We start from the raw sequence: 15,707 nt of genomic DNA, 5'->3' as shown, positions 1-15,707 counted from the left end.
AAGCATCTTCAAAACTATCAGAATATGATTTCGTTACTTCAACTCTTCCTTGAACTTTTAATCCTCATGATAGCAAAGTTTCTAGGTGTCATAAAACCGAAGTCTCAACTAGATCATATCGGTTTTACCTCTTTGCCAATGTATCCAGTGACAACTGAGTGTTCAGTCGTTGGTTTCATATCCTAGATAGATTCAATGGCTGTTCTTTCTGAGTTTGAGATCCAAGAAACCTAGATCGTTCCTTGTTCAACCACATCAAAGATATCCCTCCAAGAATTGAATGAAACTGATTGGCTTACCTAATAGATTGACCTTCTGTCAAATCGCTGAACATAAAAACGTTACTCAAGAACAATGAACCCTTTAAACCTTGACCGAACGTTGACTAATCTGTGTGCCATGGACCCGCCCTGCCACCCGTGCACCGACTGTTCTAGGTGTGGTCCTGTTCAGCAGCATAGTCTACTTCGCAGAGGCTGGCAAGGAACAGTCTTTCTTCAAGTCTATACCCGACGCCTTTTGGTGGGCCGTGGTGACAATGACAACCGTCGGCTACGGGGACATGAGGTACAGTGTTCTGCACAGAATCTCACTCACCTTCCCCCTCTCCTCTTGCAGGTGTCGTGCTGTTCTCGAGTGCCGTCTACTTCGCAGAGGCGGGCTCAGAGAATTCCTTCTTCAAGTCCATCCCAGACGCGTTCTGGTGGGCAGTGGTCACCATGACGACCGTGGGCTACGGCGACATGACGTATGATGTACACACCTAATTCAGATTTAGTTGCCTACACCGTAGCGAATCTTTTCGTGTACACTAAAACGACTCGCAATGACAGGAAAGAGCTCACCCGCTAACTTCCCGCCTCCCGCAAGATATACATAGCTTTGTTTCCCGTTTTTTTCAGAAGATTCAGAAGTGACTTCATAGTTTCTCATTTCTTCCCAACCTTCAATTGATTTCCACTGAAACTCAGAGATCTTCTGCCCAAATCACTCAAATGGAGTAGGCTAGTTCCAGCTTAAAGCTGTAGTCAATGGTAGACTAGGAGAAACCTGCCATTAAAAGAGCAGATTTGGTAATATTTGAAATGGAAGTTTTGCAAGCTGAAAACATCGATCTAGATTGAGTCCTCTGGAACGGAAACTTGACTGGAACGGAGCTATAATTGCTCCATGTGAGATGTTCCTTCATGTTCAGGAATGCCTGATGAATTGGATGTACATTGATGACTGTGGAGTTGCTCTTGTCAGGAAGGCCTAATAGATCTCCTTTAAGATCTACATCCATTTGTTCGAGAGAGTACCATTAAACATATAGAATTCTATTTGCTTTGGAAATTTGACTAGTATCAACTGGGATATGAGTGTGTGATAGCAAATAGTCGAGTGCAGAATATTTGGACATTCATAAAGAAAAAGTTCTAATTGCTTCGTTCAACAGCAGTGTTTTGAATCAACTATTCTTGATTCCCACAAGCGATGTGAAATATTACCAGTTGGAGGAGAATACCCAGAGCAATCCTGCTTCCAGTGTAAAACCATTTGTGAGTTAAAAAATAGGAACCTTAAAATGTCCGATCTCTCGAAGTCACTTCTGAACTTCCCCCATCGAAAAGACTCGTCGACAGAACAAAGCTCTTTCCAGTCGTTGTACTGTTTCTTTGAGAGGACAGTTCGAAACATCTTCGGGACCACGAGAAAATTCTTTGCTCCGGAACGCGTTGATCCATTTCTGGCAGACACCGGCGGATCTCCCCAAGACCCTTGATGTCGTGTCGCTCGATGTTTGCTCGATGTTGCTTGTCATGTCGTTAGGTCAGTTTCCAGATCAGGAAGTAACCGATCTTTCGCCACAATCGATCAATTCTCGAGAGCCTGCATCGCGTAGTGAGCAGAAATTGTTCCTCTACTATTCGAAGACCCTTCAAGAAGTAATAAAATGTATTCTATTGATTGAAACGGCGTCGTAGTAGGGTGATCCTTCATTAACCTTATTCCCAATTCATGCTGTCCTTCAGGACAACATTTTTCCAACGCCTAGCTACGACACCGATTCGAAAATTGATAGTCAAGCAGTAATTCAGTAGAAATTGAAATTCGAATCGTGGTATATTATACAGTCTGACGTCTGGATTCTGGCCTACGTAACCGTATTGAGGAACAAAGAATTTTCTATGAGAATGTTAACATTGCAACGCCTGTAAAAAGGCAGTCCATCCCGCATGAGCTTTAATCCAAACCTTTTTCTCCCTGTGCAAATCGTCTCTTTCTCATTGGAATAGAAAATCACCTCTTTCGAAATGATACTACTCATCTGCGACTAACGCTTTAAGCTTTTCCAAATATATGTCTATGAGATGCAACATCGAACTCGGATTAAAAAAAAACCCAAACAATCCTATGATTTTTTTCACAACATCAAGGAAAACCTTGTATAGTACGAAAATTTCAACGTAAACTAAAGTACATATGTATATCAAAGAAACTAGATGATGCGGTTATAAAATCAACTATTTCACCTGTTCAATAAAAAGAAAATTCCCAAATAAAGGAATGGCTGTATTCTGGATGAATAATTAATTTGCTTTATAGTATGTACTTTCTAGAATTCCTATACTGGGCCCAGTTTGAAAAGTAGAAAATTCTGGTGACGATAGAGAATCCAAGAATAATATTAATTTGCTTTATGAACTCAAGAAATGCTTCGTTCACAAAGCACAAGGCGTTAAAGTTTGATTAGAAAAATCCAATATTCGAATTCTAGTCCTTAGTTTTCAACGTGGTGGCAAGTTTTTGTCCTATCAGTGGCATCCCTACTAACACGTAGCTGGACATTTTCGAGAAGAAAACTGTTACGTCAGTTTTTTTCAAGAAAATTAACATCCATCTCTAATTCCTCGTTAAATTTGTGAGAAAATAGCTTTGCTACATTTTCTCAACGGGGTAACTTTCTTGAGTAAAGAGGAAAAATTCAAAATGATTCAATGAAACTATAAAAAAATTAAACATGACAGAGAAAGAACTCGGACAAATTGTTAGAAATTCAATCCAACAAACTCGGTACATTTGAAACTGAGTTTCTTCCCACATGAATGAATGAAATTTCAAGAAAAGCAGTGGCGTAACAATTTTTCCTTGAAAACCAGTTCAAAAAAAAATTGTTTTCATTACAAGCTTTGCTACCACGTAGGAAATTGAGGCTTGGAAAATGTCTTTCAAACATCTTCAGCGGTTTTAGGAAATTCATGAATTCGATTTGTTCTGATCAAACTTGGTGAACGAAGAATTATATATACAGGGTGAGTCTTTGACTCGTACAAAAATTTCAACAGTAGATTTTTAGGGTCAAAAGAAACACTTTTTTGCTTTACCATTTTTCGTGAATCGGCTCGTTTTAAAAGATACAGGCTGTTGAAAAACCATAAAAAAATGTTATTTTCAGTTCTATCTCACAAACGGTTTTATTGAATGAAATGATTTTCGGAATATAGTTTTTTATTTACTTGATGAATCTTTTTCGAACACTAGATATTACCCACGTCTTCCAGTTTTCTCATTATGACCATTGGGTACCATAAAAATACCAAAAATTCAAAGAACCCAACTCTTGAAAATAAATTGGACGCTATCAAATGAATATTTGAAAGTCTTGTAAAATAAAAGTATTCTTCATATTTTCTCGTATAATGCGCCGTTTTATAGTAATTTAATGTTAAAAAATAAAAAATTATCTGTGAAATTTGAGAAATTGGGTACCTAATTTGGCTGAATACAACTCTGTTCAAAAGATCCACAGATGTGCAGTGTCATAGATTTGGCTAGTTATTCTGAAGTTAATTTTGTTTTTCCAGGGGTGGCGCAGCTCATTATGAAAACTTAAAATGGCTATATCTTTTTATCAGGGCCGAATCGGAAGAAATGGTATAGGAAAAAAGTGTTTCTTTCGACCTCAAGAATTTACTGTTAAAATATTCGTACGATTTAAAGACTCACCCCGTAAATATAGTTCATCGAGCAAATATTTATTATTCTTCTATTCTCTATCGAAACCACCCTGTATACGAGCATGGAGTAGTGTCATTTCCCATATTTCCCGTGAACTGGGTGTAACTCACAACTCACTCCATTCAAACTCCGACTAACATATAATAGATCCGTGATTGTGTTGCTTTTTTAGCGTTTCTTCTGGCATGCCTCCACTTCCTTTCCTCAGAAAGGAACTAAAGCTAAGCATTTTCGCAGGCCGGTCGGAGTCTGGGGCAAGATCGTTGGTTCCCTGTGTGCGATCGCTGGCGTGCTGACCATCGCCCTTCCAGTGCCTGTGATCGTCTCCAACTTCAATTACTTCTATCATCGTGAGACGGATCAGGAGGAGATGCAGTCGCAGAACTTCAACCACGTGACCAGCTGCCCTTACCTGCCAGGCACCTTGGGCCAACACATGAAGAAGAGTTCGCTAAGCGAGTCGTCCAGCGACCTGGTGGAGTTCGAGGAGGGGTTGCTGGTGACGAGAGATCAGCTGATTCGGAAGCAGAATTGCAACCCGCGGCACAACAACAACATCAACGCCATGAGCATCGAGACTGACGTTTGACTACGAGGTAGGTAGCGATTTTGACGTTTCACGGTTAAGGATGACATCAATGTGGATCCACCTTAAGATAGCCCTTGCTTTATCCAGTTAATCATCTATTATCTTCTTGAGCTCGAAGTAAAATCATCACCCCCTTTATTTACCACAATCTACGTTTCAACGCATGCAGATTTCGAACAGCTCTGTAAATTTTACGCAAAATTCTTTAGCCTGGTCAACTACTCTGCAATTGAGAGTTTGCAGTGACATGGCTAGATCTCTGCCAAAGATAAGTTCTTGTACATGTGAAGTGAGAAGACACAAATTTGTAACTTCATTAGTCAGCATGATCCCAGTCAAAAAAATTCACATTTTCTCACTAGCTTTTTTGAAAGACTTTGGCTACTCAGAAGGCATCTAGTGAGATATAAGAAACAGACGTGTGCAGACTCTGTGGTGGATGTGTTCGGCCGAAAACTGGCATTGTCAGATTGTCATGGCCGTAAACTTCTGTGGGAAGTGGGAGAAATTTTCTCTAAACCTGAAGATCAACTTTCGACCCGTGTATCTCCCAAAAAAATCATCGTGGATCTAAATGTGATACATATTTCAAAAGAGCAACTCTTCTAGTAAAATATATCGAAATTTCATTGACTTCTGTCTAACCGTTCAGCCTTGCAAACTTTCAAGTGACCCCATCTTTTTGGGGATTTTTCGAAGGTCAAATTTCTACACGTGTATCTCCCAAATAAACCATCGTGGATTTAAATGTGATACATATTTTGAAGGAGCAACTCTTTTAGTAAAATGTATCGAAATTTCATCGACCTCCGTCTAACCGTTCGGCCTCGACGAATTTTTAAGTGAACCCATCTTTTTCTCAATTTTTCGAAGATCAAATTTCAGCACGCATATTTCCCAAAAAAATCATCGTGGATCTAAATGTGATACATATTTTGAAAGAGCAACTCTTCTAGTAAAATGTGTAGAAATTTCATCGATCTCCGTTCAACCGTTCGGCCTTGACGAATTTTTAAGTGAACCCATCTTTTTCGGTATTTTTCGAAGATCAACTTTCAACCTGTGTACCTCCCAAAAAAATCATCGTGGATTTAAATGTGATACATATTTTGAAAGAGCAACTCTTTTAGTAAAATATATCGAAATTTCATCGACCTCTGTCTATCCGTTCGGCCTTGACGAATTTTTAAGTGAACCCATCTTTTTCTCATCATCAAGATCAAATTTCTACACGTGTATCTCCCAAAAAAATCATCGTGGATCTAAATGTGATACATATTTTGAAAGAGCAACTCTTTTAGTAAAATATATCGAAATTTCATCGACCTCTGTCTACCCGTTCGACCTTGACGAATTTTTAAGTGGACCCATCTTTTTCTCAATTTTTCGAAGATCAACTTTCAGCACGCATATCTCCCAAAAAAATCATCGTGGATCTAAATGTGATACATATTTCAAGAGAACAACTCTTCCAGTAATAAATCTGCAAGTTTCGTCCATTTCCGATGAAAATTTCGACCATTTTCGGCCTAATTTATAATAAGAATCCGGAGGAACCGGAACCGACGATTCCGTAAATAACATAAATAAAACGGCGATCGTCTGCAATTAATCCCGCATCGCGGATTTCGAAATATCGCCGTCGCCGCCGCCGCCGCCGTAGGTCCAGGGTTGGAAAGGGGCGGCAGCCCCCGCCCGCCTTCGTATCGAACGTAGAGCTACGCGCATTGCCGGTTTCTATGGAGATGCGGCGGGACAGTGGCGAGCTTGGTATGCAGAGGGAACAACCATCGACTCTTAGCTCTACTATACGAGTCCTGTCGGGAAATTGCGTGAAAAACGGGAGAGACAGGTGACGCGGTCACTGGGAAGTTTCCTGCTGACCGCGATCAAGGACCTCAAGCCAATAGTCGCTGAAAGAAATGATATCACCCCTCTTGCATGAGCTTCGTTCACGATACCGTCGCCAAGAAGCAGCCGTCTTTTTCCACTGGGAAACAAGATTTCCCAAGCTTCGAAAGAAGTGACGGTTTCTCACATGCACATGCGTGCATTCACTCCCAAATTCAGTAATTCCTTCAAGAAACACCTGTAATGATCTCCAGTTTTCTGAGAAAGACTGGAGTTCATTTTAGTGGATTCCTTTCATTTCACATTCCTCCTTTGAAAATATTCAATTCTCAAATGTTCATTACATTCATTCCGATAGGCAGAATAAATGTAAAAAACCATTTTTCTGTGTTTAACGTTGTTTTTCTTGCATGCCGTTGAAGATTTTGAAGTTTTTCTGATGTTGATATGCGATAAACCGGAGCTGACGACGTTTTTTCACTCTTGTCGCATTCTGGAATTTTCAGATTTTAACGTGTGGGTGGATTTGCTTATAAAAGCAGATTTTCCCCCGCGACGGCCACTTTTACTTTGACTCTGTTACTCTTTAGTCTCTTTTGTCACTTTTACGCTCTGTTCTCTCTTTTCTCTGCGATTCGACTTTAATTGTGTGCACGACAAGCCGTTCAACGATTTTAGAAATAATTTTGTGTTGCGAGGGTTAGTGCTCCTAGGAATTAATTTTTAGTTTCCGTTTGTTTTCCGCGAGTGCCTGAAATAAAGGAGGTAGGTCCCCGTCTTTACAGTTCAGTTTCTTTATTGGACCTACACCGGTTACTTCTTTTTTCAGTTATCTTTTATCGTACTTTTCCCTGTCTCACGAGTCTGACTTTTCCCTTCGCTATCAGTCATGGTGCGTAAGCCCTTGGGGTAGAGAATGAGATATACCGCTCGTCGTCAGTGAAATCCCGTAGTTGCGCTCAAAATAAACCTTTTCTTCGCTATCAGTCATGGAGCGTTAGCCCTTGGGGTAGTGAATAAGTCCCGAGTAGATCCGTCCTGGTTGTGTTTCTTTCATTTCTGGAGAAATACATTTAATTACATCCCGATACCCTATAGCAAGTCATTTCACTTTGCAAGGTCATCCTTAGTATCCATTTCGTCAGATCTGGTTGGCGCATTTTATTGAACAACCTTTGATTCTCACTCGTGATCGTGATAGAATTTCCAGAATGTATGTTTGCTGATAGATTCGCTCATATTTCATACCTACACATATTTCCGTTGTTACTCTGGTAGGTTTGCTATTCTTCCTAGTGAAAAGAATAGCTGGCGCTCGAGATGAGTTTTCTCCGAGGTAACCACGTTACACACCCTTATTCTATCGTTTTTCGAACAATCTCATCATAGAACATACACTGTGTCAATTCAAAAAAATATTACTCTCAGCCCCCATTCGAAAAGGGAAAAATGTAACAGGTAATCTTTGGTTTCAAACGGTTGGTTCCAATCAATTCTATTTTTATTTTTTTATTTTATTTTATTACCTCTTCGTTGGAAGAAAATTTACGACCTTTCAAACTTTTTTTCAGTTGGGGACAGAGATGATAGTCGGATGGAGCCATATCTGGTGAATAAGGGGGGTGTTCTAGTAATTCAAACCCTAAATCACGAATTTTTCACATGGCAATATGAGATTTGTGTGCAGGGGCGTTGTCCTACAAAAACAAAACACCTTCGGATAGCTTTCCGCGTATTTTCTCTTTGATTTTTTCCCGTATAGTGGTTAGTAATGTCGAATAGTAATCTCCGGTTATTGTTCTTCCCTTATCAAAAGAATCAATCATGATAACTCCATGGCAATCCCAAAAAACTGAAGCAAGAACTTTTCCAGCAGATTTTTGGACACGAAACTTCTTAGGTCTTGGAGAACCAGAGTGTCGCCATTACATCGATTGTTGCTTTGTGTCTGGATCGTAGAAATTTACCCAAGTCTCATCCATAGTAACAATTCGGTTTAAGACGTCTACATCGTTTTCAAATCGAGCACAAAACGAACGCGATGCTTCTACCGTTGCACACTTTTGGTCAACATTCAAACATTTGGGGATCCATTTTGCAGTAATTTTTCTCATGTCCTAATTGACGTGACCTGAAAGGTGTCAATCGGCCTTCTTCTAAAATCCATTATCATAGAAAATATAGAGTGAGAAAAGTTAAGAGTGTAATTCCACCTATTTCTGTTTCAGTGACGGATGTGCTGCATTTGCATCCTCCAGACTGGTTGGCGAGAGGTCCTACCAAGGCTCAGCTAGAAGAGGAACCTTCGAGAATAGCTCCTCTGCGGGAAAATGAAAAACCAACAGTCTGTCCGAACCTACAGCATCGCATAAACATTGAGTGCGTGTTGCGTGCAGTGCTCCGAACGCTCAATAGACCCTTAAAACAAATTCACACATATATTTGTTCTCCTCGGTACTTTTGTATTATTATTACCATAACGATTGTTTTTGGGTGAGATATCCTGCCAAAAATACTTAATATTATATAAATATAACTTAGTAACTGAGGGTATATCACAGCTGATTCACGAAACGTATTTTTTAAGTACATTTACGAAGATGATTTATCGAAGAATTAAAGTTTTTGTTACTATTTCAAGAGATATATTCGCTGGGGAACTCTAACCATATGTCGGCTCACAATATCAGCAATTTGCTACAAGAAATGGCACTATACCATATTCCACTAATAGCATTCAGTCTCGCGAAAGACCTAGCCTTCTGAAGAATGAAATAAAAATCAATTATCCATTAGAAACAGTTTCAGAAATTAACCTGGAACACAACATTAATGTCTGCAGAAGAAATGAGCACTACTTCAATACTTATTTACTCCTCTAATGAGAATGTTCATTTTAATTATTCAGATCTCAGTTTCATTAAGTAATCCTCGGGAGATTTATCCTCATATTCCTTGCTGAAGCCTATATATGGGATCAGAGTTCAAGAATGTGCTACTTTCTTCAAGAAAATCATATATAGTATATCCAACTGCTCAATTACTGTATTCTTATGAAGACGAAATTGAAAAATCTTCCAAACCAGAGAAATTCGGTCGTTTCAAGCCTCTCATTCAAGGGTTGCTGTGCGAAAAGACCAAAAGTAGCACCTGAAGTGAATAAATCCAACATTCTGAATTCTTACGATTTTTTAAAAATCCCTTTCTTGAGTGGAACCGAGGCATCATGGATTCGTTCATACCTAAAGTATTAGTTGTTCAAATTTTATGGGAGAAATATAGGATAAATTCAACTTTGAAGATCAGTAGAAAGGTATTCTTGTAAAGTAAAATAGAATACTAAACCGTTCGTTAAAATTCTGTAGATAAGGTATCCATTTTTTTGATTAACCGATGCACATTTGGATATTCCAACAATATCTACGAAATTATCTGCCAAAGCATTACAAGAAATTAGAAGCCTGAAGCGAAAACAATATATTCACCAGAAACAATAAGATAAGCAAGAAATTTAAAATAGTTGCTGAAATTGTTAATATTAAGTAGAGCTTGATAGAGCCAGAATAGGACTTTTAAAATGATGCCTCGTTCAAATTCAAACCACTTCTCTTGAATATGTGTATATTTAAAATTTAAGTGGTATAAATTTATATATTATATTATAATTAGGTACATTGTATATATGTAAATTTTTAAAGAATTTCAGTTCTTTATTCAATACTCCGTTTTATATCATGTAAGAATATAATATAAAAACGTGAAAGTCAAATGAAAAGAGAGAAAGGGTAAAAGAAAAATTCAATCATCAGAAAAATTTTAGCATCGACAGATAAAGCTATATTTTTTCAGAATCCTCCATTCCATTGCAATATCGAAATTTAATGCTAAAAATTTATATCAAAACTCTTCAGTTGTCAATTATTGTAATCATTTCTGAGGGATGAAATGATATTTTAGTTGTCTGCGAAAAAAAATCGTTGAATTCTTTTATTTGCATGACATTATGAATGAAAAAATTCAAAGCAGCTTTAAGACTGGACTATTTTTCACATATCATGTTGTAAAACAACCGCAAGCAATATATTATTTGGAAAAAAAAGACGAAATTATGTTTTTTATTATTATATTGAACTACGAGAATACGACACCTAGAAATGTGAACTTTATTTAGTAACAGTCTTTTTCTTGTTCTTATAAAGCTACACTGCCATAAAGTTTTGATCATATAACAACAATAAATTACAAAAAAAAATCATTACCTTTTACAAAAAAGCTCGGAAAAGAAAAAAAATCTTTTCAAGACAGTCAAACTGGGTTTTCTTTGCAAAGTTTCACCTTCAAAAAGACATTTAAGAAGAATATTGAATAAGTATAAAATATGAATTTGTAAATATGATATTATGATAAGTTGAAAAATTCTGTGATTAAGATTTAAGAGTAAACCTTAAACGTTTCATTCATATATATTTTCAATGAAGACCATTGTTTCAATTTCGAACATCAAGTTATAGTTATTTCTAGAATGATTTGTATTTTTTATTTTACAGCAACGCACAACAAAATTCAATTGAAGTGATGTTATTTTATTTTATTGAAATTTTAAATTTTTTTCTGTTGATTCGAGAAAGTCAATTTTTGAGTATTTATAGTAAAAATGAATTTTGAATTTTATTTATTGTGCAAAAAAAGCAAAAAATTTTGGCTGGATGAATAACTAAATGTATAGAGAAAAGGTGATTGAAGAACAGAAAATATAACTTTTAGTTTTATCTTCTGGTTTATTTTCTATTTTATTTTTGGAATTCACGTTATGATTTTAATCATAATTTAAATTTCTGTGTATGATGTTAATATATTGATCTGAGGAAATTTTTAACGAAATTTATGACGAGGTTTGCTTGAAATTTTTTGTCTCTTGTGCTTGTTATAATTTTGTTTTTAATTAGTTGTCCTCTTCGAAATAACTATAACTTTGACGTTTGAAAATTTGGAAAGTCCACAAGACTTCTATGTGAATATAGAAATCAGCTGGGATATACCCATTCTTATGAATAATGAATAATTTGTAATGATAACGTAATTAAAAAAAAGAAGTAAAATGGCGCATCGAGTTAAACGTGTTAAAAGCGCGCGTAAACGATGTGCGAATGCTGTGTAGTGCTCACAACAACAAACTCTGATTAGTTTTCGGCACTGTTTTAAGTGCTTGTATTTTTGGGCTGTGTGAAGCTTACCTAGGGTTGGATTAGCTTTAGCCCTTGTTACATATCCACCCCGCGTAGCCGGATCGGACGGGGGGGTAGCGGGCCTCAACTTTCACCCAGATTCAGTTTTTGCGAAATATATTTTCTTACGCGATCATTTCATTACGACTAGATACCGATAATGGCCGGACTGTTTTGTCTACATCGTGAATTGAAATATCATCTAGTGAATGAACGCTGGAAATTTTTCAATAGGCGTGTTCAGAAACGTTTGCCAACCTTGTAAATTATCGACTAAACAATGAAACGTATTTTTTTTCAATTATATTTGTGCCTTTCACTTGCTTTCATAATTTTATAATTCTAGGAATGTCGGTATAAGGTATAAGGGAGAAAATTTCGCATTATTCAGGCGTTTTTTCGTATTTTGTGCATTATATTTGTGGTTTCGTCACAGAATGCCTCAACTTCTAATGTATTACCTCTATGCGACTGCGCAAAGAGGTGGTGTAAAACTTTGACACTATCACAGAACACAGTGGAGGTGGTCTGTGACGAAACCATAAAAATAAAGCACGAAACACGAAAAAAAAAATGCCTGAATAATGTCAAACCTTGAAAACACAATATGAATTTTCTTCCATATCACTTGGATTTGACAGCCGGTGACATTCCAAGGATTGTAAAATGATTAAAGTAACCGAGAGGCACAAATATAATTCAAAATAAATGCGTTTTCATTGTAAGTGTTTGGTCGAGTATTTGCAAGGTTGGCAGGCGTTTCTGAACCCGTCTGTTTCATTCCGTATCGCCTCAAATTTTTTTCAACTGAGGAGTCAAAGTGAGTTATGATATTTTGAAGGGTGGTTTTCTGTGCCTGAACTTGTTGCTTAGTTTGTAATCGAAAATAGGGGTCTTTTATGGGATAAAATGATAGAACTTGTCTCATTTCATAGGCGTTTCGATTATACAGAGTGTACCGAAATCAATGCAACAAATTTTGGTCACCGATTTTCGAGAAAAATTAGGAGAATCTTATTTCTGATCCTTGCCAAGAGGCTTCTTATTTTGGAGGTACAACCCCCCAAATTCCGCTCCTAAAAATTGTTTCTTCTTTTCATCTCAGAATCCCCGAAATTGGTAAAGAGTTGTAAGACACTTTTTACTGGGCCATAATGTCTTTGAAACCACCAAAAAATAACCGCATATCTGAATTCCTCGAAGATTGTTGAACCGCTTCAAAGCCAATAATTCAATTGAAAAACTTGTCCTTCAAGTTTTTTGCGAAACGCAAGACTTTTGAAAAGACATTTCGAGATTCGTCTGGTACTCTAATTGGTAATCTTAGGAGGCTGACGTTGTGGACCAGTAGAAAGTATCTTGAGGGGCCCATAGCCTCAATATGTCTATGAGATTTCGCAATTCATAAAAGTCCTGTGTACGTGTACCAAATTCACTGATTTTCGTCTGACCAGATTCTGAGATGAAAAAATACTATTTTTAGGGGTGAAATTCACAGGATTGCAACTACGAAAGAGGAGGAATTCTGATAAAAGAACAAAAAAGGAGTTTTCCAATTTAATCTCGATTATATTTGACCAAATTTTGTTGCGTTATAGTAGAGACAGACTGTATAACAGAAATGCTACTAAATAGAACAGACTCTAATATTTTGTCGTATAAAAATCGCACACTACACTAGAATCTGAAAGACACACTAATCCAGTGTATGTTTGACCACTCAGCATAGAATACAAATCTTCAAAATTCCATAGCTTTAATATTTGACGACATACTTCAGAAACGCTTGTTATTTTTTGTCCAAAAAAATGTTTACATGTGTGAATGTTTTCTTTCACTTAATTTTCCACGATTGAGGCCTAGATCTTTATGATTCATTCTCAAATCTCAGTCATTAATCTTATTAGTTCATAATAAGCCATCATAAGGATTATTCCACTGCTTTATATCAGGCGAACTGCTACATGATATTTCAATTCACATCAAAGCGATAAAATTCAGTTTCAGAGATTATTACGATATCTGCAAGTTCAAACTATTACTTGAATGCATTTTAACAAGGACTAAATATTTCAAATCAAACTGGAATCAAATCAGCAGTTAGATAACTATCAAACCTCTTGATAAACATATAAACGTTCAATGAAACTCATGTCCCAATAACACTAATAAAAATTAGGGCCTAAATTTCAAATTAAAATTAGCGAAGAATGGTTTTCTGTATTTGAATGCCAGGCGTGGAATGAAATTCGTATTTTTCACGATATCCTAGGAGCAAAATGCCAATTTCTATTCGAAATTTATTTTTATCAATCCCCTTCAAAGCAAAAGATGATAAAGGCGACTATTTTGAATTGGTCTTGAACAACTACAGTACAGTCAAGTGATAGAGTCATTTAATGGGTACAGATTTATATGGGGTCCCAATAAATAATAAACCTCACATTCCGTAATAATTATAGCTTGATCTCTGTTTTGTATTTAAAGTTCTGGTTGTATGTCTGTGTTCAGATGGGGAAAGTAGAGGGGATGTTGTAATTTCACCGCTTCTTTAAGTTGAAAAATGTTCATAACGATGCAATTAAGCATAAGTGATCTTACATGAGACCTCCTGTATATCTACATTAGATGACCTTATCACTTGAAGAAAAAAATGTTTTGATTTCCTATTTTTCTCTATTGAGGGTTGAAAATTTGCCACAAATCTCTTCTCCTTCAAGAGGCTGTTTATTGAAGATATTTTCTTAATACACAGCTTGTTGCCCTTTTCTAGATTCCAAAGGAAATTCGAATTTCATTCCATGCAAATGGAATGTGAAAGTAAATCTCTATGCAGAGCAAAAAAAAATTCTTGAGCGCAATTCAAAGTCAGTATGTTCTCTTGGAATTTTATTTGCCTGTTTCTTTTTTTTTTCAATCGATAAAATTGCATATTTTTCCACTGAATACTTCTTGATATATGGGCAAAGAGTGTTTCTATATACAGGATGATTAGTTCCAAAACGTTAATTCGACTCCTTCGAAGTGCTAATTTTGCTTCGTTCGAAAAGTGGCGGTGTATTTTTTGGGATCAGATCTGAGTGGAAGCTTCTTGAAAAGCGGCCGGCCCTCAAACCTTGCAGTTCCGCCCTGCTCCGTCCTCGCAATATATCACTACTTAAAATCGAATTCGAATGCTATAATCATCATTATTGTGTAGATAATCAATAATCAAAAAACACTGAAACAAGGTTTTCGTTTGTTCGTATCAGTCGGTCACATTATTATGTATGTTAATGTTATTATCGTTATGTTGTTCGTGAAAACAGTCTAGGGGGAAGGGGTTCCGGTCTCCTCTATGCCTCCCAAACACGGCTGAAACACTTTAAGGCTCTCCTTTCTATCGAGGTGAATTTTTCATTATATAATTTTCAAGAACAAACACGCTATATCATCAGATATTTCACATGATTTATTTTTGATAGTTATTTCGGCTTTAAAGTACATTCAAAAAGCATTTGAATTGTTATTTAGACTTTATTTGGGTTAAACTAATGCATAAACAACTATTTTCCGTCGATCTCAACAAAAATAGTTGTTTATGTACAAAGAGCAGGAACCGTCGAGTCTCAAGGTAGGCCAGACAATTTTTTGTCGACCTTTCATGTTCTTACCTTTGTGAAAGTGAGTACTCACCAGTTTACTGGCCTCCGCTACGTCGCCGTAGTTGCCAATTCCCTCAACTCTGGAGGAATGTTCGTGATATTCATAGCACTATCACTAAATATCCATTCTGGATTATTATGAATAATTATTTTCAAACCACGTTCTTAATTCACTCGAAAAATCTAGTGGATTTCGTAAAGAATTGTTTTGACGACAGCAAATGAGACTTGCACTCCAGAGCTGAGGGAATTAGAAACTACGGCGACGTAGCGGAGGCCAGCAAACTGGTGAGTACTCACTTTCATAAATGTATGAAGAGGTCGACGAAAAAATGCATCTTGGCTGTTTGCTAGCCACGGCTATGAATTTGCAGGCTCGAGACACTTTTTTGGTTA

At 36.9% G+C, this 15,707-nt stretch overlaps 1 protein-coding gene and 1 long non-coding RNA gene across 9 annotated transcripts in view; one reads left to right on the top strand and one right to left on the bottom strand.

The window, feature by feature from the left end:
* The window catches only part of LOC123308452 (potassium voltage-gated channel protein Shaker), a 166,529-nt gene extending 155,787 nt beyond the window's left edge, over positions 1–10,742 (top strand). For 5 of the 8 annotated variants that reach the window (XM_044891125.1, XM_044891133.1, XM_044891119.1 and 2 more), the window contains exons 6-8: positions 619–748; positions 4,240–4,598; positions 8,671–10,742. In XM_044891125.1, coding sequence (XP_044747060.1) covers positions 619–748; positions 4,240–4,591 — 482 coding nt within the window. In that variant the 3' untranslated portion in view covers positions 4,592–4,598; positions 8,671–10,742. Of the gene's footprint in view, positions 1–437; positions 568–618; positions 756–4,239; positions 4,599–8,670 lie in introns of those variants that run through there. The other 3 variants (XM_044891113.1, XM_044891142.1, XM_044891150.1) reach the window with 3 other exon arrangements.
* A 759-nt stretch (positions 10,743–11,501) lies between these two features.
* On the bottom strand, positions 11,502–15,568 carry LOC123308491. The gene is made up of 2 exons (XR_006537136.1): positions 12,912–15,568; positions 11,502–12,855 (listed from the first exon to the last, which is right to left on the bottom strand). It is a non-coding gene; the product is annotated as an uncharacterized LOC123308491 (long non-coding RNA).
* Between the last annotated feature and the right edge of the window lie 139 nt (positions 15,569–15,707).

Source organism: Coccinella septempunctata, chromosome 1 (assembly GCF_907165205.1).
Source record: "Coccinella septempunctata chromosome 1, icCocSept1.1, whole genome shotgun sequence".
Classification (NCBI taxonomy): domain Eukaryota; kingdom Metazoa; phylum Arthropoda; class Insecta; order Coleoptera; family Coccinellidae; genus Coccinella; species Coccinella septempunctata.
This window is presented reverse-complemented; position numbering and strand designations above follow the sequence as displayed.